The following is a 27,806-nucleotide window of genomic DNA, read 5'->3' on the forward strand; positions in this document are numbered from 1 at the left end:
CCGACTCAAGCGACATCACTTCCCCCACAAAAAGGCTTTTACATACACCACTGGTTCTCGAACCATGGTAGGAGTAACCCTGGTGGTACACTGCCTTCCTGTAGTGGTACTTGTTTGTTTTTTTGACAATGAAATTAAACTAAGATATTTGAATTTCTTGAAATATCTTGTTTCTATATCAGCCTGATACGTCGTCACGTTCATTCACATAGTGCACGCATACACCCATGATGAGCTTATTAGCTAACGCCAAAATGTGACATAAGATAGAAAGTGGAGGTAAAATAAATTCTTCAAACGTGGCTCCAAACAGGAAATATTAGGAAGCAAATTGCAGATCAGGTGTACCACTTTACTACCAAATGAGCGTTCATTCTTGAACTGGTTCAGCCAACATTGAATAATTTTACAAATCCCCTCCTGTGTGAACTGTCCATAGTTGAACAGGGTTGGCCTACGCTGCAATAGTGGTACTTGAGACACAAATATTTCCTGAGGTGGTATGTGCTGTAAAAAGTTTGAGAAACACTGAAACAAACAACAACAACATTCCTCTTTGTTTGAAACTTTATTCATAGTCTTCATTTACCAATCAATAGTGCATTCCCGGGCTAGCAGTTCAGTAAAACCAGTGATGGAGGCCTGTGATGTTTGGATGTTTGAATGGAGAAAAAAAAAGGAAAAGGCCTCTTGGGAGCGAGGCGAGAGACAAAAACGCAGTCATAGCCTTGACGTCCCCACCTTCATGTCTCTATTTTTTAAATTCTTCTCTTCTCCATCACCACAGAAACAAACATGGATGGAGATCTGCAGCTGTGAGGAGCAGCTCTGTGCTCTGGTACGAGTTCCTCAGAGTTCTCCTCCTCCTCCACTCCTGCGTTACTGGTCGTCTTACTGTGCAGAAACAGACGAGTCAGGTGAAAGGTCACCCGGACAAGGCGGAGGGGGAGGGAGGAAAGGGCGGGGTCAAAGGGCGTTGTGCACACTCTGAGCCGGTTCTGGATCCCTTGACGAAAAGGGACGTCAACAGAAAGACCAATGAATACAGACACAGTCACGAAGCAGCTCTGTGGAGGAGCTATATTAAAATTCTCTTTTCTATCTCTTGCTTTTCTTTTCTGTTCGCAAAGTAATTCAGTAAAGTAAAGCTTTTCACAACCATAAAACTTTCCATTTTTGTTATTTTTTTTTGTACATTTGTATCATATATTCACAAAAACTACTCTGACATCTGACAAACATTTACCTCAAATGACATCAAAGCAAAAGAGCAAAAAAACAAAACAAAACAAAAAAACACAGGCAGTAGTTTGACTTTTTCCGTCTCTTTTTTTTTTGTTGTGCTTCTTGTTTGTTTTCAAAGCTACACTGATGTCGAGATCGAGTATCTCGTTTTGCACAGACAGCATGTCGTCAGCTCACAATAACAGCCTTGGAGTCATTAATCAAGAACCGATCAGCCTGTAATGAACCTGCTTTACGTGCATCTACTTATCCCCAAGACGGTCGTAGCGCACGTTGAGCTAGAATGACTTAGCACAATGAGACAAAAACAAGATGGTGGACTGGTGCCATGGAGAGAGCGGGACCACGGGAGGAGACCTATCCCCGAGGGGCCCGTGGGTGAGTAGACTCAGCCCAGGCAGCCATGGAGACCCAGCCTGCAGGTGCCATTCCTCACTGTTGTTTTGTTTGATTTATTTCCTCTGGGACACCAAAGAAAAAAGAGAGGCACGTCGAGAGTGAGGAAGGTTTGCTGAGCTAAGAGATGCTGACAAAATCATTAGTTTGTGTGCGTGATATTTGGTGCTTTACACCAGTGATTTTTTGTTTTTTATAAATAATGGAGTTAGGTCAGCAAGAACAAGGAAGATAACTTAAAGGAATAGTTCAGCATTTTGGGAGATTATTTGCTTTCTTGCAGAGAGTTAGATGAGCAGTAACTTCAACCGGTTGCCTGGCAAGAAATAGTAAAAAAGTTGAATATTGTTTTTGTTTACAAGTATATTAATGAGCTTTAAAGGTGATGATAGATGGATTTTAGTTCCTTTGGACAGAGCTAGGCCAGCTGTTTCCAGTCTTTGTGCTAAACTAACCTGCTGCTGGTTGTACAGATTTAAGAGTAAAGAAAGCGAATCCCAAAATGTTGAATCTTGCCTTTAAGAAATCATATTCCTGCATTGAGACATCATGTATGACCAAAAACTATAAGTGAACTGCGTGGGAGCAAATCTCTGTGGCCAGGTTTATTAATCTTGTGCCAGAAGTTTAGCTCAGATGTCCACATATGACTGGTCATATGATGTAAGATGATAAATCTCCCGGCTCTAAACTTTTTGTTTGTAATCTCATCTCGCGCCTCTGCTGCCAGAGCGACTTGGAGCTGCAGCTGCTTTAGTTGGAGCTGATGATGGCCTACTTTCCCCCTCCACCGGAGCCTCTCTGTATCATGCCGGTCTCCTCAACGCATGGTGCTGTCTCTCCAGAGTCCCATTGACACACTTAGGTCCCTATTTACCTCTTAGCAGGTCACTGGAAAAATGAGGAGGGGAAATCTTTTACAGCATCGCTCGCTGATTTCCACTTTTCTTAAGCTCATATGTCTCACCTCATCTGAGGCAGAAGGTGACCCTAATTTATTAAAGACCTCTTTGTTCCTGGTTTATTCTACTGCTGTGATCACAGTCTGTCACCACCTTCTGTGTTTATTTATAAAGGGCAGAATGGATAAAATCGAGGTATGAGCAAACAGTGTGGCAGCATGCCATGACAGAAAGCAACAGAGCAGATATAATCCCTATCCCATACATCTGAAGTAACTCTGTGTCGCACGTTACATGCAGGAGGTGTGCTTGCACATGGGAAAGAGTTTCATGGCATCAGAGACAAAAGGGGGAATTCAGGTCATGCTTTCACAAATCGTCAATCCAACCTTCTTCAGCTAGATTTAAGCCTGAGGGCGAAGCTATCATAAAAGCAACATTTGCATTATCAATGATTCGGCTTCACGAGTCACGAGAGAAGCGGTGGCAAATTAGCTATGTATCTTTTGACAGCTAGCCGTGGATATCCATCTTGTAGTGTTGTCTAAAGTGAAAGAGGAAGAAATCTCAAATGGCACACTCTTTGTTGAAGTGCACTAACGCCGAGTGCTCCAGGACAGATGTGTGTGATTGTTTTCCCTGCACTAACGATGCCCAGAGTCTCCTCTGTGATCTGTGTTATCGATGTCTGGGAAGCTTCAGCATTACCGATAAAAGGTTGGACCTCCGTTTAGAAATTTTTAAAAGTGTTTCTCTCTCTCTCTCTGTCTCACTGTGACACTTTAAAGTGGATCTCCATCCTGTTAGCCAACAGTGGTTTGATGGTTTCCCACGATCTCATTGGCTATTTTCCGTTGTGACATCATTAACGGGAGAACAGGGAGAGGAAGGAAGGGAGGGAAGGGGAGAGGAGGGAGGGGTTTCGACAGTCTCAACATCAACAACAACACACGACCCAGGAGGGGCGTCAGACAACAGATTCAAGACACACCAGTTTACACAATAACAGCAAGAACCGTTGGAGAGCTTTGTCTGTTTGCTGCGCACAAAGATGCTATTAACAACCGATTAATTACTACTGAGTATGATGAACACCGAAAGCAAATGAAAAACCCTAGTAACAGATTACAAACGCTTGAATTAGCCCTTGAATTGAAAGAAAACAGTCCAGAAACGGAGATAAATGGCATCCAGGAAAGAAACAGAGGAGTCATAGATGAAGCTTTTTAAGATTTCCATAGTCTGGGTCTGTCTGAGTGAGCCCTGTTTGGAGGTGGGTAGGATGTACAATCAAATTGGGCTATGGTTTCGATATGCGTCCCACACACACTCTCACTATCCCCTCCTCTGAACACACACACTCACACTTCCCCACCCTCCCCTCGGTGTCGATCGAGCTTCCCAACAACTCCCTCGAAATTCTCCTCGAGAGTTTGAAATAAGACAGAGAGAAAGAAGGCAGAGAGAAGAAGAGAGAGCATAAACAAAATGCTTTGATGTTTTTTTTTTCTTTTTAAAACATTTACTAAATCACGCAAATGTCCATTATTCATATGTATGTTTAGAAGCTCCTGTTTCATTCCACCACATCGACGGTTTCATATGAGTATAATACAGCTTTTCCTTTGTTTTTTGTTGTTTTGTTTTTTTTTCACGTTTGCTCGACTGTCTGCGTCTAGGGAGAGGAACCACAGCACCTGAGGGACGAAAAGGGGGAGAAGAAGAGGAAGAGGAAGAAGAAGGAAAAGGAAAAGGGAGGTCGGGTTGCAGACAGCGTTTGATATGTGTCCCGGGTGATTGGGTCTGTCTCTTCTGTCTGTGGGCTGTGCTGCTGTCAGGAGTCGAGAGAGAGGAGGCGGAGAGAGGGAGGATCGATGTAGGGACTGCTCATAGGGTCAAAGGTTGAAGGGTCAGGAGGGTGAAAAGGTCGAGGGGTTAGCCCTAGGTCTCTTTGCCGCTCTCTCGTTCCCTCTGTCCACTCTTGCTCATCTTCATCTCTGTCAGCTGGATGTACCGCAGCACGTTGGTGTCTGCGACAGAGAGAGAATATATATCGTTTGTTAATGCAGTTAAATTTAGGCTTGTTTCAGCAACAGACTTTGGTTATGACAGAGCTAAAATGTGGTCCAGGTTTCCAGAATTAAACGTATGAGTGTGCCCAAAGCAGAAAGAAAAAAGGAAACGGCACAATACCATTTTTACCTGTGAATCAAGTACTAATCCTATGAAGGAAATGACCTGCATGTACACACATACTCTGATATTAAAAACAGAGCTTTCTCTGCTTTGTTTATCTAAAGCTTGTTGACTCTGGTGCACATCAGACAACAGATGAAATATTGGAGCAGCATGCTACCTGATAGCCACCACATTATGTTACTTTTCCACCATTGTGGCTGCAATCTCCGCAGCGTTTGTACTCAGCCCTGGCAGCAGTATCATGCTATATTGAAGACATGCAGCAGTGTACTAACAAAGCCAGAGAATTTTTATTTATTCCAAAAATCAGTTTTATCAATCAACATACATTTTCTTGTAACCACTTATCCTCATCAGGGTCATGGATTGCTGGAGCCTATCCCAGCTGGCACTGGGCAAGAGTCACCAGTCACATAAAGACAAATAACCATTCACGCTCAACACCTACGAGCAAATTAGGGTCACTAATAAATGTATAAATGTCTTTGGACTGTGGCCAGAGTACTCAGAGGAAGCCGGAAGCTGGAGTACCGAGTACCCGGACAAACCTGGACTACCTGGAGGAACACAGACTACCCAGATGAAGTCAGACTAACCAGAGGAAGCTGGATTAGCCGGAGGAAGTCAGAGTACCTGGAGGACGCCGGAGTACTCGGAGGAGTCCATAGTATCCAAAGGAAAGCAGTGTACCCGGAGGAAGCTAGACTGGCTGGAGGAAGCCGGAGTACCTGGAGGAATCTTGACTACCCAGAAGAAATCCCCAGTACCCAGAGAAAGCTGGAGTACCTGGAGGAGTCCGTACTTTCTGGAGGAAGCCGGTGTACACGAAAAATCTGGACTACCCGGACGAACCTGGACTACCCAGAGGAAGCCGGACTATGCAGAGACGACAGTGCTCACCACTGCACCACTGTGCCGCATTCAATCAATATAATATCAACCGAATCAAAAATATCTAGGACCTGGCCTAGACAAACAGAACAACTGTTTCACAGTCTTGTAGCTCAGGTATTGAACATTGTGGCTAAATGTGGCTAATTCCCAACAGACGTTATATAAACAGTGTTTTTTGTTCTAAACCTTTTGTTCTATAAATCCAGTTAAAACTATAATTCATACTATAGTAAATGACTATGACCTTGAAACTAAAGAGCTCTGCTTCTGTTGTTTGTTCATGCTCACCTGTGGGTTCGCGGTTCTTGGCGTCACGCAGGTAACGTAGGGCACATTCGTAGTCACCCAGGTGATAGAAGGCGATGCCGGCTCGGTACATGGCCTTGAAGTGGTCTCTCTGGTGGCTCAGCACCTTGAGACAGTACTCCTTCACTCTCTCGTAGTTTACCAGCTCTGACTGCAACAGACACGCTGTGGGAAGGAGGAGAGGATAGAAGTTAAAAATGCTAAAATAAAAAGATTCTGTTCACGCAAACACAGAGTCTCATTTAGATAAAGTTTAAATGACAAGTGTGTCCCATGAGTGTAAAACAAAGACGGGGATATTTTGCTGACATCTCACTCTGTGCCTTTTAATAGAGCCACAGTGAAATCTAGCCTCCACAGTACTTCCTCAGGATGGCAGTGAGCTGACTATAAATAGCTAATACTAATGTCTCAGGGTGGAGAAGATACAAAAAGTCGTGCAAGCAGTTTGAGCCCTGGGGCAGCACAGTAATGTCTCTCCGTGCTGCTTTTGAGCTCAACATGCAAAAACAGAAAAACGTCAGAAAACTTGAAGAATGATGGACTAAACACAGCGAGGGTGCTTAAGTCTAATTCTCCTGACTTGGCAGATGTGTTGTAAGTAGCAGGAGAGACGAGGAAAAGAAGGGCAGGATGCAGAGATCAAGTGAGCTACAGATACCGCAGAGGTCCTCCGGGATGAGATCTGAGTGGTGAAGCGCAGAACTGAGGTCAAGAGATCCAAACCTGAACCAGCTGGCACTTTACGATTGTGCCTTTGTGTTTCTATAGATCAGCAGCACTTCTCTCCCCCAGCAGCATCTCTGAGATCAGCTAAGGTCGTGATAACTTCATTAGTAAAGACACACACACACACACACACACACAAACACACACACAGCTTTTAGTCCACTAAAGCTTTTAAATGCCTGCTGATGGCTCAGATATCTGATCACTCAAACACTATTCCTCTGGTGATCACTTGAGGTTGTGCTTCACTTCTCCCCTCCACCCTTCCTTAGCTCTCTCTTAATATATCTGATGATATATCAGGAGTCATTTTCGTTCTGTACGTACACTTGTACCTGCGCTGACTCCCTCTTAACACTCCCTCCCTCTCCCCTCTGAGTCTGCCCTTGACACACAGACAGCTCTGTGAATAACGTGAGTCAGGCACTATTAGCTGGGAGGCAGGGTGAGTCAGGAGAGGCAGAGGGTGAGGGGCATGGCTGCAGTAGGAGGAAGAGGTTTATATATGTGGGGGTAAAGTAGAGGTGGAGTTGAATCCGGTGGGAGACTAAAGGGTGAAGAGGGGAGGGGGTGTGTTAAAAGCAGTTAGTGGCCCTCTACCTGTCATCCACCCCTGAGCCTCGGAGACAAACTGTCGAAAGACCGGCCTTGCTCGACAACAACGTGAAGTGAAAAACACTAAATAATTCATCATGGACATCAGAGGACGGACTAATTCAATAACAATCAATGTGTTTTGGTATTTAGTGGTTGAAGGTGCATATTTGTCTGGTAGATGCAGGCAGTATGATGTGTGTGTTTGCTGTTTGTAGACGTGAAGTTTGCTCTATCGCATGCAATTAGAAGGGAGAGGAGGTGTCATTTTATTAGGATCATAATTATATTATATATATTAATCATAATTAATTTATAGTCTTGTTCCCAAAATGATGGTAAATAAGCGAAGACATGGATTATTAGTGGGCCTGAGGTGGGCTGAATGTCAGCTGGGTGCTCAAACAAGTCAGTTAAAAACAAATTCACCCTCAGTACAGTTGTGATGAACAGCTATAGAGGCCAAAACTGTAAACATGTTTATTTCTGCTGTGACATTTTAACATGGGGATTGACTCGTTCTGTAGCCAGCCTCAGGTGGACGTTTGAGGAACTGCAGTTTTTGGCACTTTATGGCCACGGAGGTTACCGCTTGGTAAATACAGAATGAAAGTTAAATGATATGATGCTTTTCTTGATGTATAACTTCCCTGAGCACAGGCCTTTCTCACAGCAGTCTTTTTGACTTGTCATAGTAAGAAGAATACATGTGTTATCATTAACATGATCAGGTATTTGAAGTATTTGTGTCAACTTTAGTTGCTGCCATAGAAACCAGGAGGATGTAAACACCAGATACAGGTTTCTGAATATTCTCTACCCTGTTTGTAGGTGGATCATCAATTCAAGTTATGATGCTTAATAACGATATTGATCATGTTGTGCCTCTTATCTTTCAGCAACTTTGAGCCAAATCCAGCAAACCAACTTGTGCTCATTAATATCAACTGTAATAACTCAGAAAGAAGACACAGCTGCAGGCAAATGATCAGAAACCTGGAGAGTGTTATGATCATATGTTTCTTATGTTTCTCATGTAAAGGACATAACCTTGGCATGACCAAAGAACAAAACTATAATATAAAGTTAGAGGATGTTTTTTTTTACGGGACATAATACAGAAAAAGATCCGTAATGTTCTATTTGTGTTTTAATGTATAGTTTTTATGATTATTATTACATTCCCAGAAAGGTTTACTGTCACTGTTTGGACAAAAAAAGTTTGTTGTTGAACTGTAAATTATCCTGCCTCGATTACCTGTCTTTGTCACGAGGGTCTGAAATATACTTGTGTGACAGTGAGGCAGCATGCATAGCGTCAGGACCCTGAATCTGTTTTTATTATTTATGTGCTTCTTTTACTGTGTCAAAATGTCTCGCGTCTATTATTTCACAGTCTCACCCAGAGTATTTATCTCGCTGAACTAGTGCACAACAATAACACATCTGGATCTTTCCTGCTCATATTTAACTAACTTTAGTCTAACAAACTAAATATTAATGTTTTTGGTAGTTATTATAGGAACAAGAGTGAATCCTCTTATATTCTTATAAACTCATGACTCAGCCCAGAGCGGAGTAGCAAGGTCAACTCTGCGTCCCGTCTTCTGCGATCACAAGTCTGATTGACCCTCTACAGTGTGAATCGCCTCAGATGCCCTCCACCTCTCCTGCATGCACACTTCTCTACAGCCTCCACTCCTCTATTTGTTTTTACAACCGTCCAGCTACGACATGACTCCGCTCATCCCTCCACACGCCCATCCGTCATCACCCTGCAGCAGTGGACGAGAGCGCAGCTTTCAGAGGATTCAGTTACAGCCCATTATGGTCTAATGGCTGACGCAGTTAGAGAGTACACTGGCACTCACACACACACACAAACATACGTGGGACAGATAACACACACACCTACGTTACATGCAATTGTTACTAATGGCATGGGCAGCGGCACACACACACACACACAGTAACTCAGGTGACTAAATGAGTAAAGAAGAGTTGGACATGAATCACTTTAAACAAACTCTTCGATACAAAATGGTTAGATACGTGACTGTACAAATATGCACAAACACACAGACAAAAGTAGCATGCACAAGTGATGACTGGCCGGCCGCACCCTACTGGCCCATTAGGCAGATGGATGGCATGCCAGAGGAAATGTAGAGTGTGGTGAGATGTATTAAGGGTGTGATAATGACAGGATCATCGGAGAGCAGGCTGGGCAGAGGCACAGACAGACAGAGCACCCATAAAAACAGCAGAATAATAATATCACTGGAGCCAAGGTGTCCCTGTCACTGAGAGACAGAGACATGTGAGTCTGAGGGTTTGTGTCTTGTATTATCATTAAAAATAGAGCAATTATTAAGCAGCGGTTCCCCTCGAGGGACAGTGAGATAAATCAGAGAGGAATATTGCTTTCCTCTAATCTTTGCTTTCCTGTAAAGGCTAAATTATGCTCTCACGTCCATGTTAGATGATGCTTAACCTCATGATTTAGAGATATTTTTGGCATTTTCTGCTTTATTAGACAATGCCAGCTGGAGAGATGGGCAGAAAATGGTGCAAGGAAAGAGAGAGTGTAGTGGCTTTGGCTGCCGCCATGTTGGTAGTCCTGCCTCTTCCACCTCCCGGCTAATCTAAAAATCCACAAAGACGCGGATGATCGGCAGACCTGAGGCAGCCTGAATGATGCCTGGGTGCCCAAACAAGTCAATAAGCCTTAATATAATTTGAACGGGTGATCAAAGTGGCCATGCTGTAAATTATGCATTATTTCTTCATATGGGGGCTCATGGAGACTGACTCGTTCTGTAGCCAGCCTCAAGTGGACGTGAGGGGGACTGTGAGGATGTGGTGGTGGGAGAGGCTAGTGGGCATGTAACATCCATGCCACAAACCTGCAGTTAGCAGTCACATGATTATTATTACCCTGAACAAGTGTTTTCTGGTGCCTAACCATATATTATTTGCTGTATCTCTTCTAATCTAATGACATTTGTGTCTGGCGGTGCAGCAAGCCAACTGGCAGACATGCCTCTGGTGACAAGGGGTTGTAAGTACACATTGCTTTGTTTTAAGGAGTCACAAGAGGAGCAGGAGGGATTAGATTAGCTCATGAATTAATGAGTCAATCAACAGAAAAATTTGTCTACTAGGGACTCTAGCGACATAATAATCATTTAATCTTTCCAGTCTGTGATGTGATGTGAGGATTTCCTGTTTTTTTTTAAATACATGACAGTAAACTTTGAGTTTTGACGATCATTAACTTTAACTGATTTTAACTGAGGCTTTCCCCGGCTCTGGGAATGATTTGCAGACATGGTTGCAAGCCAGAAAGATTGGGAACCACTGTGATCAGCGTCACGGTCCATTACCCCTATACTGCTTGAGGGTCCACAATCCTGAAACCCTGACACATCGATGACCCCTGAACTTTGACCTCCCTTTCTGATGCCAACAGAATATCAGATATAGCTAGCTGACCCTTAAAAATGCAGCATCCCCACAGCTTTTTATTAGCACACATGAGATGAGAGAGGAGGAATTGTGCAGACAAGATACATTTGTTTTAATAAGGGATTTGATGTGAGGACAGGGAAAGAGAACGAGCTGAGAGACAGGCTTTGTGTGTAGCCGTTTAGTGTCGGCGCTCATGAGTGGCAAAAACAGACAAAACACAGGAAATCAATAATACATGTAACAGAAAAATGTATTTGAATGTCTAAAACCCAGAAAAAAAAAACAACAGATGCAAAGCAGCTGTCGATTGTGAGTGTGTGAACGTGTGAGTGTTGCTTAAATGTCGAATGAGAGGTGCGGCGAGTGGGAGTGGTTAACACATGCTCAGGAACCCCACTGGTTTGCCTGAAGCATCATGTCTGAAAAAACAGAGCCTGCACAGAGAATCGCTTTCATTTAGCTGACAGAGCGCCAACGCCTGAGAGGAATAAAAAAGAAAGAGAGATTTGAGAGAGAGGAGAGGCAGGAAATAAGACGAGAGAGACAGGAGGGCAGGGGAGGACAGAGATAGAGACAGCACTGACAAAACAAAATCCAGACACAGCCGAGGGAAAATAGAGTTTCTATATGAAAGGTGCAGAGGACAAGAGGAGAGCGATAAACGAAGGGGAGGAAGCAGACAGACTGAACGAGCAGTGGATGTTTTCTCTCCTACGATGCATGTTTTTTCTAACTCCTCTTTCTCTACGTCACCTCATTTTCCCTCTAGACTCGTGTCCTACCTCCCCCTCCTCTCCTGTCCCTCTCCATCACACCAGACGCGACACCACGATCCGGCTAATTTAAAGCCACTCATGGCCCTGGTGATTAGTCTGCTGTCCATCACCTTGTAATTAGTTCTGCGGGAAGATAATGGCAGATGGAGAGACCCATCACTCTCGCTCATGCTCCCACACAGTCCTCGTTTCCTCACACATCCCTTCCGTCTTTGACCCTCGTCCTTCACTCCTCCTCTCACCTTTAACTGTCTCTCCTTTATAAATGTCAGACTCCTGCAACAGATTTATTTACAGACGAGACGAATGAAGCGTGCATAGTCATTGTCATGAAATCGCCTCACACATAGATCCTCTGAGTAAAATCCGATCCAACATGCTGACGTCACGGCTCTCGGACAGTGTAGCCGGTCTCTCCAGGCCCACTAAGAATAGCTCCACCCAAAGCATTTTGTGTGAATGTCTTTCTCTGTTATTGAGAGGGACAGCTTGCTTTATCACAAAGGCCTTGTCTGCGCTGACATGACATAGCATTTACTCCACCTTCACCAGCATCCTCACCTTTCTTTTCTCAATTTATTGAGTTTCTGCTTTTCATCTGTTGTTTTTTTTTAAAGGCAGCAGCAGCTGAGTGTTTTAGTACCGTAAATGTAACATAAAGGATGTAAAAGCTTTTCCCTAGTGGAAATATACATAATGACTGCTGTGATTTATTATCATAAAAGCTTCATCTTCTCATCAAGTAGCATTTCACTTAAAACAAGTGCTGCAGATTATCTCTTTGATTGTGTTTCACTGTAGCGGAAGAGTAATGCAGCTCCATATGGTGTCAAAAAGCCCACTCGTAATTACTCCCTTTTATTGCTCTTGTTTGACTGTGTGCGTCTCACAGGTCTCCACAGGCTCCTCTGGGGTAGTCGGAAATGTGGAGTGCTGGATCGAGCCTCACAAATGAGTCAGTCACTATTTTCAATGAGCATAACTATTCTGAGGATTACAGACTGACGGTGTTTAGGGTGGGGTTGGACTGGAAATCTCCAGAATCAGCTCCATAAATGTAGTTTGCTAACCCTGAATACTGCATGACCAATATTTTATGTACACTACTGCTACTCAAATGTTTGGGCCTCCTGTTATACTGATGCTTTTCTTTAATAGTCATTTAAATATCTTAACAGATAAAAACAGTCTTTACACAACCAAAGTGAGAGTTGTGGGTGCTGGACTTCACCATGGTTGCCCCGGGATCTCAAGGCGCACCTCGGGTGTCCTTTTTGGGAATCTCAGGATTGCATCTCTGCTTTTTGCAGATGATGTGATTCTGTTGGCTTCATTAGACCGAGACCTTCAGCACAAACTGGGGTACGATTTGCAACCGAGTGTGACGCAACTGAGAGTGAGTCAGCAAATCCAAGTCTGAGGCCATGGATCTCTGTTGGAAAACGGTAAAATGGCGGTTGAGAGCAAGTTGCTGCCCCAAGCAAAGCCCCATGCCCCACTGAGATGGACCAACAAGTTGATGCAACGTCTGCAGAACTGCAAACATTGTATCAGACCATTGTCCGGAAGAGGGAGCTGAGTCAGAAGGCAAAGCTCAGCTATGGTCATGAGCTTTGGGAAGTGACCCAAAGAATGAGATCGGGGATACAAGCGGACAAAATTAGCTTCCTCCACCAGGTGACCGGGCTCAGCCTTAAAGATAGGGTAAGAAGCTCGGACTAGAGCTGCTGCTCCTTTGTGTCGAAAGGAGCCAGCTGAAATTGTTCGGGCATCTGCGACTAACTTTCTGTTTCTATTTTTAAGTTTTAAGAATGGGTTTGCTAAATCAACACTTCTGTTAATTCCAGCTTGTTACAGACATTATTGTGAAGCAGGAACTTGTTTCTATTTAAATCTATTAGTAAGCTTTTGATTTCTTTTACCGGTTTTGTTGATTCCTTATATTCTAATTTCACTGCTCCCCAGAGGTTCTTTGACTCTTCGTCCTTTCAGTTTGATTTCATTGCAGTGATAAAATTACTTCTTTTTTTTTGCAAACCTTCATACAAAATAACATCTATTTGTAAAGAGGACTTTCTCCAACCTAAAAGAATAAAATTCATTCATAAATACAGAGTAGTCCTCTCCAAATCGTCTCCCACTTAGACTGCAAGAGTCAACAAACCTCTGGAGAATATCTCTACACAGCCACCATCGCTGACTTACATCTAAACAACTTCCAATATTAACACTAATACAACAGATTAAACTGGAAAAACAGGGAATACACTGCATTATTAATACAATATGTATTCAGTTTCACTTCTCGAACTGCTTCAGATATGTGGCATAGCAATGGAGCTTTTTCGGGCTCATTAAATTATGTTACAGTAAGCTTGGGAATGCTCCCAGCTAACTAGCTGGCTTACAACATCTGTCTATATAAATGAACATATTAAATCTTGTTTAATTAATTCGTACAAAAACAGAGGATGTGTGTTAGTTAGTGAGCACTAGAGGTGCTGGTAGCCATATTCTGTTACCTTCGAACAGAGCCAAGATAGCTGTTTATGATAAAGCTAACTGGCTGCTAGCTGTGGCTCCATCTTTGCTGGACAAATATGTAACAATCTGCAAGAAAATGAATAAATGCATTTCCCAAAATGTCCTCAATCTGCATTTTATTTATTCTTAGATTTGCAATGCTAACCGCACAACATTTACTGTATCATGATTCATGTCCCCCCCATCCAAAAACCCCATGCTGGCATGTTGATTCCCTCATAACACGGTCACCGCCTGTCATGCTTGGAAACTGCTGCTACATCAAACATATTATTTGCATGGATCACCCACAGTGAAACACTGATCCTGGGAGTGAAAGGAAATAAAGTAGCCAGATTATTCTGTCAGATCTCACAGAGAGCAAAGAGGGCAGAGGGAGGCTTTTTGAAGATCAACGAGTCCACCTCCATTATTATTTTAAAGCAACATTGTGAAACTTTTTGACCATGAAATAACAGATTTGAAATCATTTTGATGCTACACTGACTTGCAGGTGAATAGTGTTGCTCCACGTACAATCACCCATGAGAAGTATTCACTATTTACAGCATGAAAGCTGGACACAACAAACTTTTTCACTGATGTTGGTGAAACTGGATAATTTTTTATGTGTTTAATGTTTCCTGGTTTTCCCTCCAGCTGCTTCGCATCAACTCTCTGTGATTTACAGAGTTTCCTGGTGGATAGTAAAGTAAACCGCTGCAAACTATAGCTGCTAATGTAACTGAATATTAGGTCAAGAGGAAGTTTTCAGGCCTGGGGCGTGTGTGACTGCAGATGGGGAGCAGAGCCAGTGTCGTGCCAGAACCAGAGATGAGCAAACAGACAATGTTACCAGGCTCAGCAGCCTCTATGGACATACTGTAATGGCAGATGTAAAGAGACCAAAGAGAAGAAACTAGGAAGAGAAAAGGAGAGCGTGACAAGCATAAGCTCCTGGACAAGAGTAAATGTGGCACTGACTTTTAGTCGTTGGTGAGAGCTTCGTGAAATAAAAGTCTGAAAGACAGACGCCGAGCTGGGCTTCTTGCTGTTGGACTAATAAACATGTACAGCTGTCCATATTTACCACAGTGGCATTACACTCAAAGTGGAGGCACTAAAATCGTAAAAATACCAATGTCTACGCAATTTCAATCATATCGTTTGCTGAGTGTTTCTGGTAACCACCCCTTACTTCAGTTGTCTACACCTTTAACACATCCTCATGCCCCAGCTTCACAAAGATCCTAGCTGGTGCTGATCTTCTGCTTTATCATTTGCACCCTCCAACATTGTTCTGCCCTCCTAAAATAGGTGCTGACTCTGGATTAATGCTCATCTACTTAAATATTTATACAAGTGAGGAAGCTATCTTCTCTATGACTTCACCAAACATGAAATCATTTAATGCTCTCCATTGCACATCGCAGTTTCCAGAACCTCGGCCGTCCTGTGAGCTAATGGTACTCACACAGGGTGGGTCATCTAAAGAAAATGAAGAGCAGTTCATGTAGTTATGCTTTTATTTAATACTTATTTTAAATCATTACATGCGAGGGCCCAAAGGAGGATCCAGGACTTTCCTCATGAGTAAAAACAGACTTGTAGATAATTGTAGATAAGTGCAGTTTAATAAAGCCTAAAAAAACTTTTATTGAGGTTATAGCTGGAGTTGAACTCTCTGACAGAAACATAATTTTGTTGTGGCCTTCAGCTAGGCCATTATCTGATCGGTGATGTCATCTGTGGACACTGGGCAGACTTTTGCCTTCAGATCTTCTTTCTCTGTCAAACACATTGCTTCTAACGACTCTCAAGCCAAACGCTGTAAAGTAAAATGAAGGCTGTGTTTGTGATTTTGATATACTTCCTGCATTTTTCTTTTTGTTTTTGTTTGGATAATCTATGTACAGTGGCTGTGAGAAGCGTGTTTGTGCATTATATACTGGCTACAAGATAGATGAGAGAGCCTTTGGAAGGATCAACAGAGAAAACTGCCAAATGGTTTGGCTCAGAATCTGATGGAGTCAGCCTTAATCTGCGAGGCAGTAAAGCTTTTTCACTAAGTACCTAAAGTAAATTAATGACTAAAGCATGAGCTTTCATAATTTACAAATGATACGGCCACATGTGGACAGCCTGCTGTGTTTAGAAAGCTTCATAGTATGGAGACCATCCAGTTATATGGAGAATATGGATCAGAGTTTACTCCCAACATTTACTCTGTAATACCCTGGAACAAGCAGCCAAGAAACATCAAACGAAACAGCACGCAGACTTTACAACCTCTCTCTAAGCAAGAAAACAAGCTGTAAACACCAACAATGACAATAATATAAAGTTGATATTTCAACCTTATTTATTGTAAACACACAAAATAATATTAAGATTCATTTGGAGTTGGTTTGTGTCCACCTGATGAATATAACTCCAATATTTACTCCTCTTGCAGCTGGTCTTCTTCAACTCCCGAGGGAAATATGTGGCTCCGTAGCTGATAAATGCTTGACTGTGTTCACCAGCTAGTCGTTAACTTTGTCTTTATGTTGTTGCAAGTAGTGTACAGTGGGTTTTTACAGCTTTTTGTGCCTGCCGATAAGAGTGGTTAGAGTGACCCAAAACAATAAAGCTAAAACTAGTTTCACCTTCTCACCTGTGCCTTGTCACCTCATCTTCACTTGTGTATTTAGTCTATGTGGTTCTTGGTTTCAGTTGTCAGGTTATCTGTCTCTGCTTCTCCCCATGTTCCTGTTCCTAGTGTTCCCTGTTCTGGATTGTTGGATTTTGTTTTTGCCCAGATTATTCAGCCGCCTTTTTTTTATTATTATTATTGCATTTCCATGCCTCTAGGGTTAATTAAAGTTACCTTTTGTTCATCTTTGTCTGCATTTGGGTTCACTTCAAAACACAAAACTGTTGTTAGTCATTATGGTAAAAAAAAAAGGTCAAAATATTGCAGCTTGACTGAAGTGGTAAGGTTGATGTATCTATAAAAACAAAGCACAACAATGTGTAATGGAAACAGACAGTGGATAAATGAAGCATGTGAGTTAAACATCCACTGAAGAGACAAAAAGCGATAATTGACTTCCTCAAATTAATACATTAAATAAACATAAATGCAATATTTACGTCATGTGATCCACATTGTTTTTTGTTGAGATTTGACTGGCGCTCTTGTTGGATCCTCTTCTTCTAAAAATGGTTTAATGGCACATGACTGAAGAATCCTCCAAATGTTTATCTTGATACACCCAATTATTTCTGTGAAATGATCCGACATGCATATCGGTATACTTGAAAGGTTTTTGCTATTTTATTTGATGTTTTCTATCTCTAGTATCGCTTCAATTTTTTCTGTTTTGTTCCCTGGTGTTGGATGAATAAAGTCTATCTTATCTTACCTTACCCAACACTTAATATCCAGATAACACTAGTGGATAAAAAAAACATGCATTAATCTACATTTTTTGAAAATTTAGTCACAATTTGCACTACATTGGAAAACTTAAAACTGAAACAGAAAGATGTTTTAGTAGTCTTTTCCACTGATAATAAAAAAAAAATTGATTGTTGCAGCTTTAAATTTCATAACTGACCCTTTCTTTGCTGGTAAACCTGGTCTACCGAGGATCACACTCTGTGCTGGATCAGCAAAAACAGGCTCAACACAACCTTTACATTTCACTGCCACTGACAGGATTTCAATGTCAACCCCCGGCAGAGCATGTAATGAAGCATTCAGTGTCAGGCCGGAGCAGAGCGAGTACGGAGAGCTCAGATAGCGACCAACATGGCTTTTTATCAGCGTGGCGCTCAGAGGATAAATATAAACAGCCAATTGGTTTATTCTGTAGTGTCCGCTGGAGCAGGGGGTGTTAGATATGCACAAATAGCTTCAGCAAATTCTCATTAATGACGGCTTACAGAGGATGAATATTCTGCATTTCTCTATCTATCTTCGTCTTGCACTTGCTCTCTCTCTCTCCCTCAGGGTGTCAGAAAAGGGCATCTGTTTCAGTTTCCTCAGCTGATATCATGACTTTGAACTACGGACTTTAAAAAAAAAAGCTTTGACAGACACTTCCAGTTTATTCATTACTTCACATAAACTGATCTAACAATCTAAATCACACGCATTAAAAACTGGACCACACATATACAAACACATGGGCACAACAAGAGCATTGTAATGAATCTCTGAGGTGAGAGGACGATGTGATAGAGATAAGATGTAAGTCTGCTAAAGGTGGATACAGGTAGATATCCACAGAGCCCAGATGATCAATACTAACGACTTTTGTGATCCCTGTTGGCTGGATCAGCATGAACTTTTGGTTATGGGCATTCATGTCCTAATCAGGATGAATTATGGTAACTCTGATGATTCCTTAACTTCTCATGTAGCCCCGTCATCAGGTCAATATTACATTTAGTTTTTTCTCCAAATATCTACAGAATTACAGATTTCCATAAACGTTAGCTGTACTGTTTGCTAATTAGCAAATGATAAGATGGTGAACATTGTAAATATTACTCCTGCTAAGCCTCTGCATGTTAAGCATTGTCATTGCGAGCATGTCAAAGCGCAGCCTCACAGAGGCGCTCGCATGGCGACTTATGCTGTGTCTCAATTCTCTTACTTCTGCACTTATACTTGAGTATACGTGTGTTCACACACTGTCGATTATGGCAAAAGCAGAGTACTGTGAGTACCAGGACGGTGCACTTATGACAGTCATAGTGTTGAGTGGGGAACGCTGAACACTTGCCATTTTGGCTATCAAAACCATCACCTTTGAGAAAATGGTGGCAGAGGAAGTTGCCAGAACTAAAGCCTTTAGTGTGAATACAGAAATATACTAATGTAAGTTGTACATGTGTTTTATATTTATATTTTAGCAGTCAAATGTTGCCACTAATGCTCCACACGATTGCAATTTGGCAAAGAAGAAGAAGAAGCTGTAAAATGTTGAGATCGTCATTTCCGAGTGCACAAAAGTCGTACTTGAATTGAGTACTCCTACACTACTCTGCAGGAACTCTGAAAGGAAATACACAGTGTAATACACTGTTGCCCATAAAGTTGGAATAAAATTGTTTTGCCTCTTCTCATGAAATGATTGCAACAATGTGCTTTATAAGTTATAAGTTTATCTTCTCAAAACTTGATTGATAAATCTCTTCCAAACAAATCACAGTGAAAATTAACCTGATGTGTATAAACAGGAATAAAAACAGGAATGAGCCTGAAAACAAAATCTATTTCAACTTAATTGGCAACAGTGTACATTGTGGTGTATCGTAATGAGGTGTATTGACTGAAGTATCCAAACTGAGGCGCTGCATTAGTCTTTTTAATTTATTTACTTCTCTTTTGATTCTCTTTGTTTGTTCTTCACTATGTTAACTTCATGCTCTCACTATGTTTTGTCGTAGTGTACTTTATGGACAATCGAAGCAGCCAACTGAACACTAACAGAGTCAAAACTGTTAAAAATAGATATGACAAAAAGTGTAATAAAAATATTGGCCTTTTGCCTTCATGTCTTTTTAATCTGCTTCCTCTTCATCTCTCCCTCTGAGTCCTTGCCTGTCCCTTCTCTTTCCTTTTCTTCCTGACAGATGACTGAATCTTATTTACTCTTTTGACAGGAGTCATCTGGGCCTGTCAGGACTCTGATATAAATCAGTTTGGTCTGGATTGGATTTCTCAACGTCCACGTCAAAATGAAAAAAAATAAATAAATGCAGCTCTAAAACCCTCCCTTCACTACTTAGAGGTCATAAAGGCATGCATTTTCCTCCTCTCCTTCCCTACTTGTCACTCTCCTTTACAGTCCTGCCCTCCCTGCTCTGTCGTATAATCCCATCATATTTAAGAGTTCAGTCCAGCTTCTCCCGCTCCCTTGGTTTTACTCCCTTCCCCATTTCAGCCTCTGCATCTTCTCTACTGACTCACCCCTTCCCCCATCCTCCAAATCTCTCTTCTCAGTGCGGGTTAGTATAGCATACAGTGCGAGTGGTACAGTAAAGGGAGTGCCAGTCGAACCCCCGACAGCAAGGCCACGCCATCTGCAGCCCTGGCACATGAACGCTCCCGTTGCTCTTGTTCTGCTCTGTCCACCCCACCAACGGCAGACGTACAGGCATAGAGGGAGGAAAAACACCAACCAAACCTCCCCCCATCCCCCTTCTCACCCTCACATGGCATCTCTTCTCCATCCTCCTACGAGCACATTGCATGGTTCTCTCCAAAGCACCGGGTCTGTCCTTTTTCCTCTCCCAACTGCTTATACAACCCTGCTTTCTCCACGTTTTAACCTTAATCTAACATTTTTTATTCCCATTTCCTTTCATCCTCATTCTCTTCTTCTGCCTTTATCTCATGCACCCCGCCACGTCCCCTGGTGACAGAGCTGGCAGGAGATGAAACGGAGGAGTTTTCTGTTCTCTTCTGCTTTTGTAAGCAAGCCTTGACTGTGCTCGCTAGCAGCGGTTTAGAGTGGACTGGAGAGATCAACCCATCTGTGGTGTTACACATCACACACATTATTTTAATACAGCCCCAACAGTCCCCATCTGAAACAAAGATTGGGCTTGGAGGCTGTGATGTGGTGAGTCCTCAAGGCCGCCGAAAGTGCAGCGATGGCACTACATCTCCACGTCTTGTGATTGATGATGACGGCAGCGCTTTTATGCTTGGACCAGTGAGGAACAGATGTTGATGCCACCAACAGGCTCATTAAATCTTCAGTATAAGGCCTGTAATTGCATGTCATGGTTCAAAAGTTCAGCGATGGCCTTGGTAAAATCCCTGAGGGTAGTGATGGGACACACCTGGTGTTATTGTTAGGTCAATTTTTCTTGTAAGATTGTGGTTGTGTTGGATGTTTTGCATTTACACTGTGCATTAACGCATATTTTTAAAATGAAGTGTTGTTGTTGTTTTTTTATCATTAAAGCTCCATATTACAATATACAATATGTGTAATGTAAAATAGGTAACAAACCCTTAAATATCATCTTCCCCTCAGCTTTAAGGAGCATTTTAGCATTTTTCAGCTCATTGTTTTGGTTTTACGACACCCCAACTAAATCGCTTTTAATCACTCTCACTGTTTTCATTGCATTTCTCTCCAAAAACCCACAGCACCAAATGACAGACTTTGTGCTTGTACATCTCTATCTCTATCTCTCTATATTTAACATATTTTATTTCCTTGTAAACAGAAAATTATAACTAAATGTAGAGTTTATTGTAACTAACATGGCATGTTATAAACTAAAACAGCACAGTGGGTCTCTGCAAAGACCAGTCTGTACCAAACCTTTCAGTAAATAAAAGGTTAAATGATCCAACCTCAAAGCTTCTTCTGCATGACACTATTATTAATAGGCAAGTCAAACTTTAGAGTCACATTTCTTGTTTCTTGTTCTGATTTCCATTCCCTTAACAATTTCTTTGAAATGTGACGAGTGGGTGGAATTTGCTGGATCATGATCATGGCGAGCGGTTTGAATAAAAAGGTGGCTGGTGTTATGAAACAAACTATTTCACTCATCTCCTCCTGCTGCATCTCTCCAAAGGCTGTGACTTATGACTCATTCACAGATTGAGCCAGTCAGGAGGAACAAAGGGAGATTTCAGTCACAGATCAGAGCGAGCAGGAGTTAAATGAAAAGTCAGATTGATCGCTCTCACAACAGGATCACACCTTCGTGCTCCTTGTTTTATCCTCCGTGCACTCCCTAATGCACATCTGGACTGATTAAAACTCACTATGGCTTCCATAACTGCTTGATACGTGTCAGTCTGTGTGCTGTTTATGTAAACTCAGACTAGCTGCTTCTTCGTGATCAATATCAGGAAAAAGAGCAAACAAACCACAGTCACATCTGTTATTTCTGTATGTGCCTCCCAGTGTGTTTATGGTGGGTGGATGACTGAGGCAGGCAGGCAGGCAGGCAATCCGCCTCTGGCCAACATGTTGCACCACTGTGAACTGCGACAGACACAGACGGTGGTGGTGTAACCCATTTAGATACTTCCCTACAGGGACACACAGACTTGGGGTGTCTCCTTAACAAGGCCAGCAAATAGGACATTCATCAGCCATCGTCTTTCTGTTTGACAGAATCAGGTGACGTTATTGTTGGTGCTGAGGCTTGTTTTTCAGTTTTCCTGTTCTCATTAATAACATTCACTTCCCTATATGAGGTTAAAAACTCTGATTTTCTCTGTTGCCGACATCTCTCCTTTTCACAAATTAATTATTTTAATTTTTTTTTAGTTTTGAGAACACATTTCGTCTCCGCTCTTCTCATTTGCTTTTTTTTGTATTTTTTTCTGCACTTACATCTTCCCACCTTGTGTTTTCTATCAGTGTGCTGAGTCACTCAACATTCAGTAAAAACTTGTCACTCACCAACATTTTAAAACGCTGAAAGAAACCAGCAGTAGAAGAAGTAAAAAATGTACATAAAGGTCAACTGTGTAACATATAAGGTGATCTATTGATATAAATGTAAATATAATATTCATAACCAGCCCCAGAAGGAAGAACCCAAACACTGACTCCACATAATAGAACCTTTCACGTTTTCCACAAGTTTCAAGGCAACTGTAGTTTCTCCTTCATGTTCGACATGAAAGGGTGAGATGAGGGGTAGTCAGTTGGTTGCAATCTGCAACTTTGCCACTAGATGTCACTAAATTATGCACACTGGACCTTTAAAAGTTTGTAGGGCTGCAAATAAGGAGTGTTTTGATTTTTGATTAATCTGCAGATTATTTTCTAGATTAGATTGTTGAACACTAACAGAGTTAAAATAGTTAAAAATAGATTTAGGCTCTTTCTAAGGTGACAAAAACAATTATTATTTTCAATTTCTGCCATATTCTATAAATAAAAAGAGCCCCCTAAATCTGACACACTGGACCTTTAGGTACAGCACTTGAATAATTGCACTGTAGTTTCTCACTGTGACAAGAAAACACACACACACATCAACTTACTCACAAATGCACACCGATACACTCCACTTAAACAAAATCAGCAATGTCAGCAGCAGACGATCAGCGCTGAAAGCGGCCATCCTTCACTCTTAACACACACACATAAAAAACACACACACACTCTTCGATGCTGCTGCTCCTCTGGTCTGTGAACGCAAACAAACACTGTTCTCACACACACACACACACACACACTGATACACACTGACACGTGTGACTGCTGCTCTCCTATCATACGCCAGAGCCAAAGACAGCTGACCAACCAAACAGCAGCACCTCTCACTCATAACCAAGGTGACCACCGTCTGCCCAGCAGGACTCTGGATAACCAGCTGGAGCCAACAACAAAGACCTGCAGCTGGATTACTACAGTATGAGTCAGTGCTGTTATAAACACAACCAGTCATCTTCATCTCACGTAATTAACTGCCATGATATTAATCACAAAAGAGCCATGTTCATCCCAGACAGTGAGTCAGGTAGTAGATCAGAAAATATATATGTTCTTGAGTATTTCATAATTATATGTGGGTACTCTAAACAAGTAAAGAATGAGTATTTAAATTCTCAAGCTGTGAGAGACTTTGGTGAAGTTATTTGTTATCATTTATTTGGACATGTGATGACATCTCATCCCACAATCCTGCAATAGGATCCCCAAACACAACCCCAATCGAGGATCCTCCCAGGTGGATCGCTGCTATATTCAGATCCACTCTATCTTATCTCAAGTAACCGGCAGCTTTTGGAGGTCACAACCGAAGCTTCACTCAACGCAGCAACAGACAAGAGTTCACACTTCACTCCCAATCTTTAGTTTGGTCAATAAATCACTTAAACGTTGTTGATGGTAGTGAAAGCTATAGAAAAACGATATTGATGAGATGATACTGAATTGTCATTGTGTGGTCATTTATTTAAAAAAGGCTGTAAGGTTCTATATTTCTCTTGTTGTCCACAAACCCGACAATAAATTCAACCTACCTGCATGTATTTCCTGTGTAGCTAAAGAACTAATTTATGTGCTCTTATTCTGTACAAAAACTATTAAATGCACCGTCCTGCTGCTGCAAATACGCAATATAGAGCACCAAAATCTGTGTTAATCCACGGCTTGAAATAGTACACGATGAATGCATTTCGTGAGCAGTTTTTCTTTCAACATTCACATCTTCAGCATAAACCAAAGAGCTTGGTTGTACGACAGATAGAGGAGGGAAGTAGGAAAGTACAACGAGACGGACTAACATGTTGGTTGTTGTTGATATTGAACTGTCATCGAATCCTGTGTATAGTATCTTAAGTGCATTATCAAGAACTAAGGCTGTAAAGTTCTATATTTCTCTCAATGTTGAGAAATCCAACAATGAATAAAATGATGAATGCACTGTCCTGCTGCTGTAAATACACATTATAGAGCACCAAATCTGTGTTAATCCTTAAAATGGTCCACACTTCTCTTTTGTTTATGTTTTCTAAAAATCAGCAAGCTGTGGTGTGTCACGGATAGTGGAGGGAAGTTGGAAAGTACTGTGAGACGAACTAATGCGTTGTTGGTTTTGGTCTTTTTATGGGATTTGTTGACAGTAGCTCATGTGGCATTTTGACTCAAGATAACCACATGGGTTAAACCACAACATGACAGAACCATGCTGAGGTTTAAGGGTTTCTGGTGACGTATTCAGTTATTAAAATGGCATGTAAAGATTCAAGAAGCCGCTCTTACTTAAAGCAGAGTGTCCATGTAAACATAGCAATGGTTGAAGCGAGGTTTCTGTGTGCGCATGTCTGAAGCAGCAGTGAGGGGAGGGTATGAGCTGCATTAATACAACAACAGGGAAAAGGCCCAGCGATGGTTGCCATGGTAAATATGGCCCCCTGTCGCGTGCTACCAGTCCCTTCCTCCCCCTCTTCAACCCTTTCTGTGCCACTGCTCTCTACTATCCATCTCCATGCCTGCTTCCTTCCCCTCCCTCCGTCACTTCCACCATATCTACACCCCAACTCTAAATTTATTCCTTCCTTCTATCACTCTCCCTACACCCTTTCCTCCTTCCCTTCCCCCCCGTCTTTCCTTCACGCCACAGTGGTCTCCCAGACAGGCCCTGAACGCTGCACAGAACAAGGCGACCTTCAACGCATCATGGCAGGCTGACTGGGCTGAGCTCGGGACAGCAACGAGACACAACACATCATACCACACTCATGACCCGAAATCACAACGTTTCACATGTGGTGTGATGTGATGTAACTGCTGGCTGTGGTGTGCACCATTCATCATCTCTTCCCGGGTGTCAACATGAGCACATATTGCAGTCATAATCACATTTTTACCGCAAAGATGGGCAATGTATCGATGAGCATGGCTTTTCTCACATCACTGTGGATATTTCTTGAACAATAATGAGACACGTTTCCTCCTGAACACACTCTGAAATACTGAAAATATGGCTTGATGTGGTAGATGATGATTCCCGTCAAACCCTTGACGTTTTAAGCTGAAGTGAAATATGGAAAATAATAACCAGAATCCTGTCTTTTGATAACTCTATTCTCTGTCAGTTTATAGGTTTATTTGTGGCATTTTTTCCAGAGTTTTTGACTGTAAACAAGGCTATGACATGTGGTCAAAACCTTGGAATATTTCATTTGTGATTAGTTTGTTTGATCTAACTTCTTCAATAAGTTATTGTTAAATGTTTTATTGGTGGTTCTGCAAGATTATACAATCAAAAACATGGAGTTTGTAAGATAACTTCTTTAGCTAATGTAACTAATCTGTTGGGTAAATTAAGTTTTGTTTGATAATCTTTTGGTCTGAATCACTTTCAAGCTAAAAATTACAAAATAACAATTCTCCAGTGAGAAGATTTGCAGCTTTTCTTACTTTTACGTCATTATAAGTTGAATATTTTTTAGATTTCTGGCCTTTTGGCTTTAGAAAACTGTGATAGACATTTTTCAGTATATTCTTATAGCTCAAACGATTAACAGACAAATGAATGATCATTAATAGAAACTCTAGTTCAATTTTTTGTTTTGTTTTTTGTTTTGGAGCAAGCCACATAAGCTCTATTAAAAGCGTGAATCGAGTAAGCGGTATAATTACTACAGTAATGAGTTCTTGTTTTTCTGGAGCTCTGTTGACCCTGTGGTGAAGTCACTGCATTAGACACAGCCTGACATCACCATCACTGGATGGTTCAGAGAATGTCTTCTCACCTCAGATCCACTTGTGAAATATTACAACACAACAGTATGGTGAAGATGTGTCATGCATTTTTATTTATTTATTTGATGTTGTAAGAGTCTGAAATGTGCACAGCAATGATAGGATGTGTTAATGTAATTGTGACACTAGATAAAAAAATACACTAACAGTGATTTCCTGCATTAAATCAGCATGAAATCTGCATTATTATTACACCAGTGTTACTCTTACCTGCCTCTGCACAAGACATGCCCAGCACCTTGCAGGAGTGACTACAGCCCACTACCTTGTGTAAACCCAATGAACCGGGACGAACAATGGAGTCAGCAGTCCTACTTGAAGCGGTGTTTTGTGGGGGTGTACCGGCGCTGGCTCACCTGTCAGGCTGTCGTAGCACTCGATCTCGGTGCTCTCCACGGCTCTCCGCTGCTCCTCGGTCAGCTTGGCGGCGGCTTGGCTCAGCAGGTTGACCTCGGAGCCCGTCGTCCCGTCGACAACATGAACCCCTTTGAGTTGCAGCAGCGCCCGGTGATACTTGCCGATCGCTTCCCGAAATTTCTTCTCCTTGTAGCAGCGGTGACCCTCCGCCTTGAAGTCGATGGCTTTCTGGATATTTGCCTCCATATCCATTTCAGCCGAGCCGGCTCGATACCCACCACCACCGCCGCCGCCGCCGCTGTCGACTCCAGCAGCCGCTGCCAGGCTCCGGCCGCCGGTCTCCGGGTAGCTCTTTAGGCTCTTTATCTGGTGTTGTTTGGCTTCCATGTCTCTCAATGAAAGCGGCTGGAGCGGGCCATGGTGCTCGGACACGAGTGTGTGTTTTGTCGGGGAGGACCGGAGCAGCGTGCTGTGCATAAAGGATGTGTGGGGATGGAGCGGCTGGCTTAGGCAGGCGATGAGGCGACGAGCCTCGGAGACACAGAGAGAGAGAGAGACAGCCTCAGAAAACGGCTTCAGAAACGTCTCCTGGGTGTAGCTTGTGCTTTAATAATTAATATCAAATAAATTTAAAGAGATTAATAAAGCTCAAAAAGCTGCTCGCTCAGGTCCTCTCGCGGAAGGAAGGATGCTCGGGTGGTAGCGACGTCCGAGGCACGCGCAGCTTCAGCACCACAAACAGCTCTCTCTCTCTCTCACACACACACACACACACACACACACACACACACACACACAGCCGTAAAGCATTGTGGGAGAGAAAAGGGAGAAGTCGTGAGGCGTTGCTGCAGTCCAGATTTCACATGATAATAACAAAAAATGTGCAAGAAACCATCGATTATTTATCAAAACGACCAAAAAAACAAACGTATTAATTAAATAATTGTACATACCTCTATAAATAAGTGCTCATTTGTATATGTATTGCACTATAAAGCAAAGGGTACGCCCTGTTTACATCATCCACAGTGGTAGACCTCTCATATTTACAATATTTAAATGATTAATTCATAGTTTTATGCAATATTACAGGTTATGTTGCTCCCTTTTTTTGTCTTGTCACCCACATATCCCCTCCATAAACATCAGATTATAGCCAA

At 42.2% G+C, this 27,806-nt stretch overlaps 1 protein-coding gene across 1 annotated transcript; it reads right to left on the reverse strand.

The window, feature by feature from the left end:
• Window positions 1–553: 553 nt before the first annotated feature.
• On the reverse strand, window positions 554–27,404 carry ttc9b (tetratricopeptide repeat domain 9B). The gene is made up of 3 exons (XM_010746424.3): window positions 26,646–27,404; window positions 5,925–6,107; window positions 554–4,573 (listed from the first exon to the last, which is right to left on the reverse strand). The coding sequence occupies exons 1-3, from the start codon at window positions 27,121–27,123 to the stop codon at window positions 4,485–4,487; spliced, it is 750 nt and encodes a 249-aa protein (XP_010744726.3). The 5' UTR covers window positions 27,124–27,404; the 3' UTR covers window positions 554–4,484.
• Window positions 27,405–27,806: the final 402 nt, after the last annotated feature.

This window comes from Larimichthys crocea, chromosome VII, assembly GCF_000972845.2.
Source record: "Larimichthys crocea isolate SSNF chromosome VII, L_crocea_2.0, whole genome shotgun sequence".
NCBI classification, from domain to species: Eukaryota; Metazoa; Chordata; class Actinopteri; family Sciaenidae; genus Larimichthys; species Larimichthys crocea.

What these genes read in the sequence shown, in the direction of transcription:
- ttc9b (XM_010746424.3), bottom strand. Translation starts at nt 27,123, where the DNA reads ATGCACAGCACGCTGCTCCGGTCCTCCCCGACAAAACACACACTCGTG. An exon ending in GTGCTACGACAGCCTGACAG is followed by an intron (nt 6,108 to 26,645) that starts GTGAGCCAGCGC and finishes TCCTTCCCACAG; the next exon opens with CGTGTCTGTTGCAGTCAGAG. An exon ending in CAAGAACCGCGAACCCACAG is followed by an intron (nt 4,574 to 5,924) that starts GTGAGCATGAAC and finishes TCTCTGTCGCAG; the next exon opens with ACACCAACGTGCTGCGGTAC.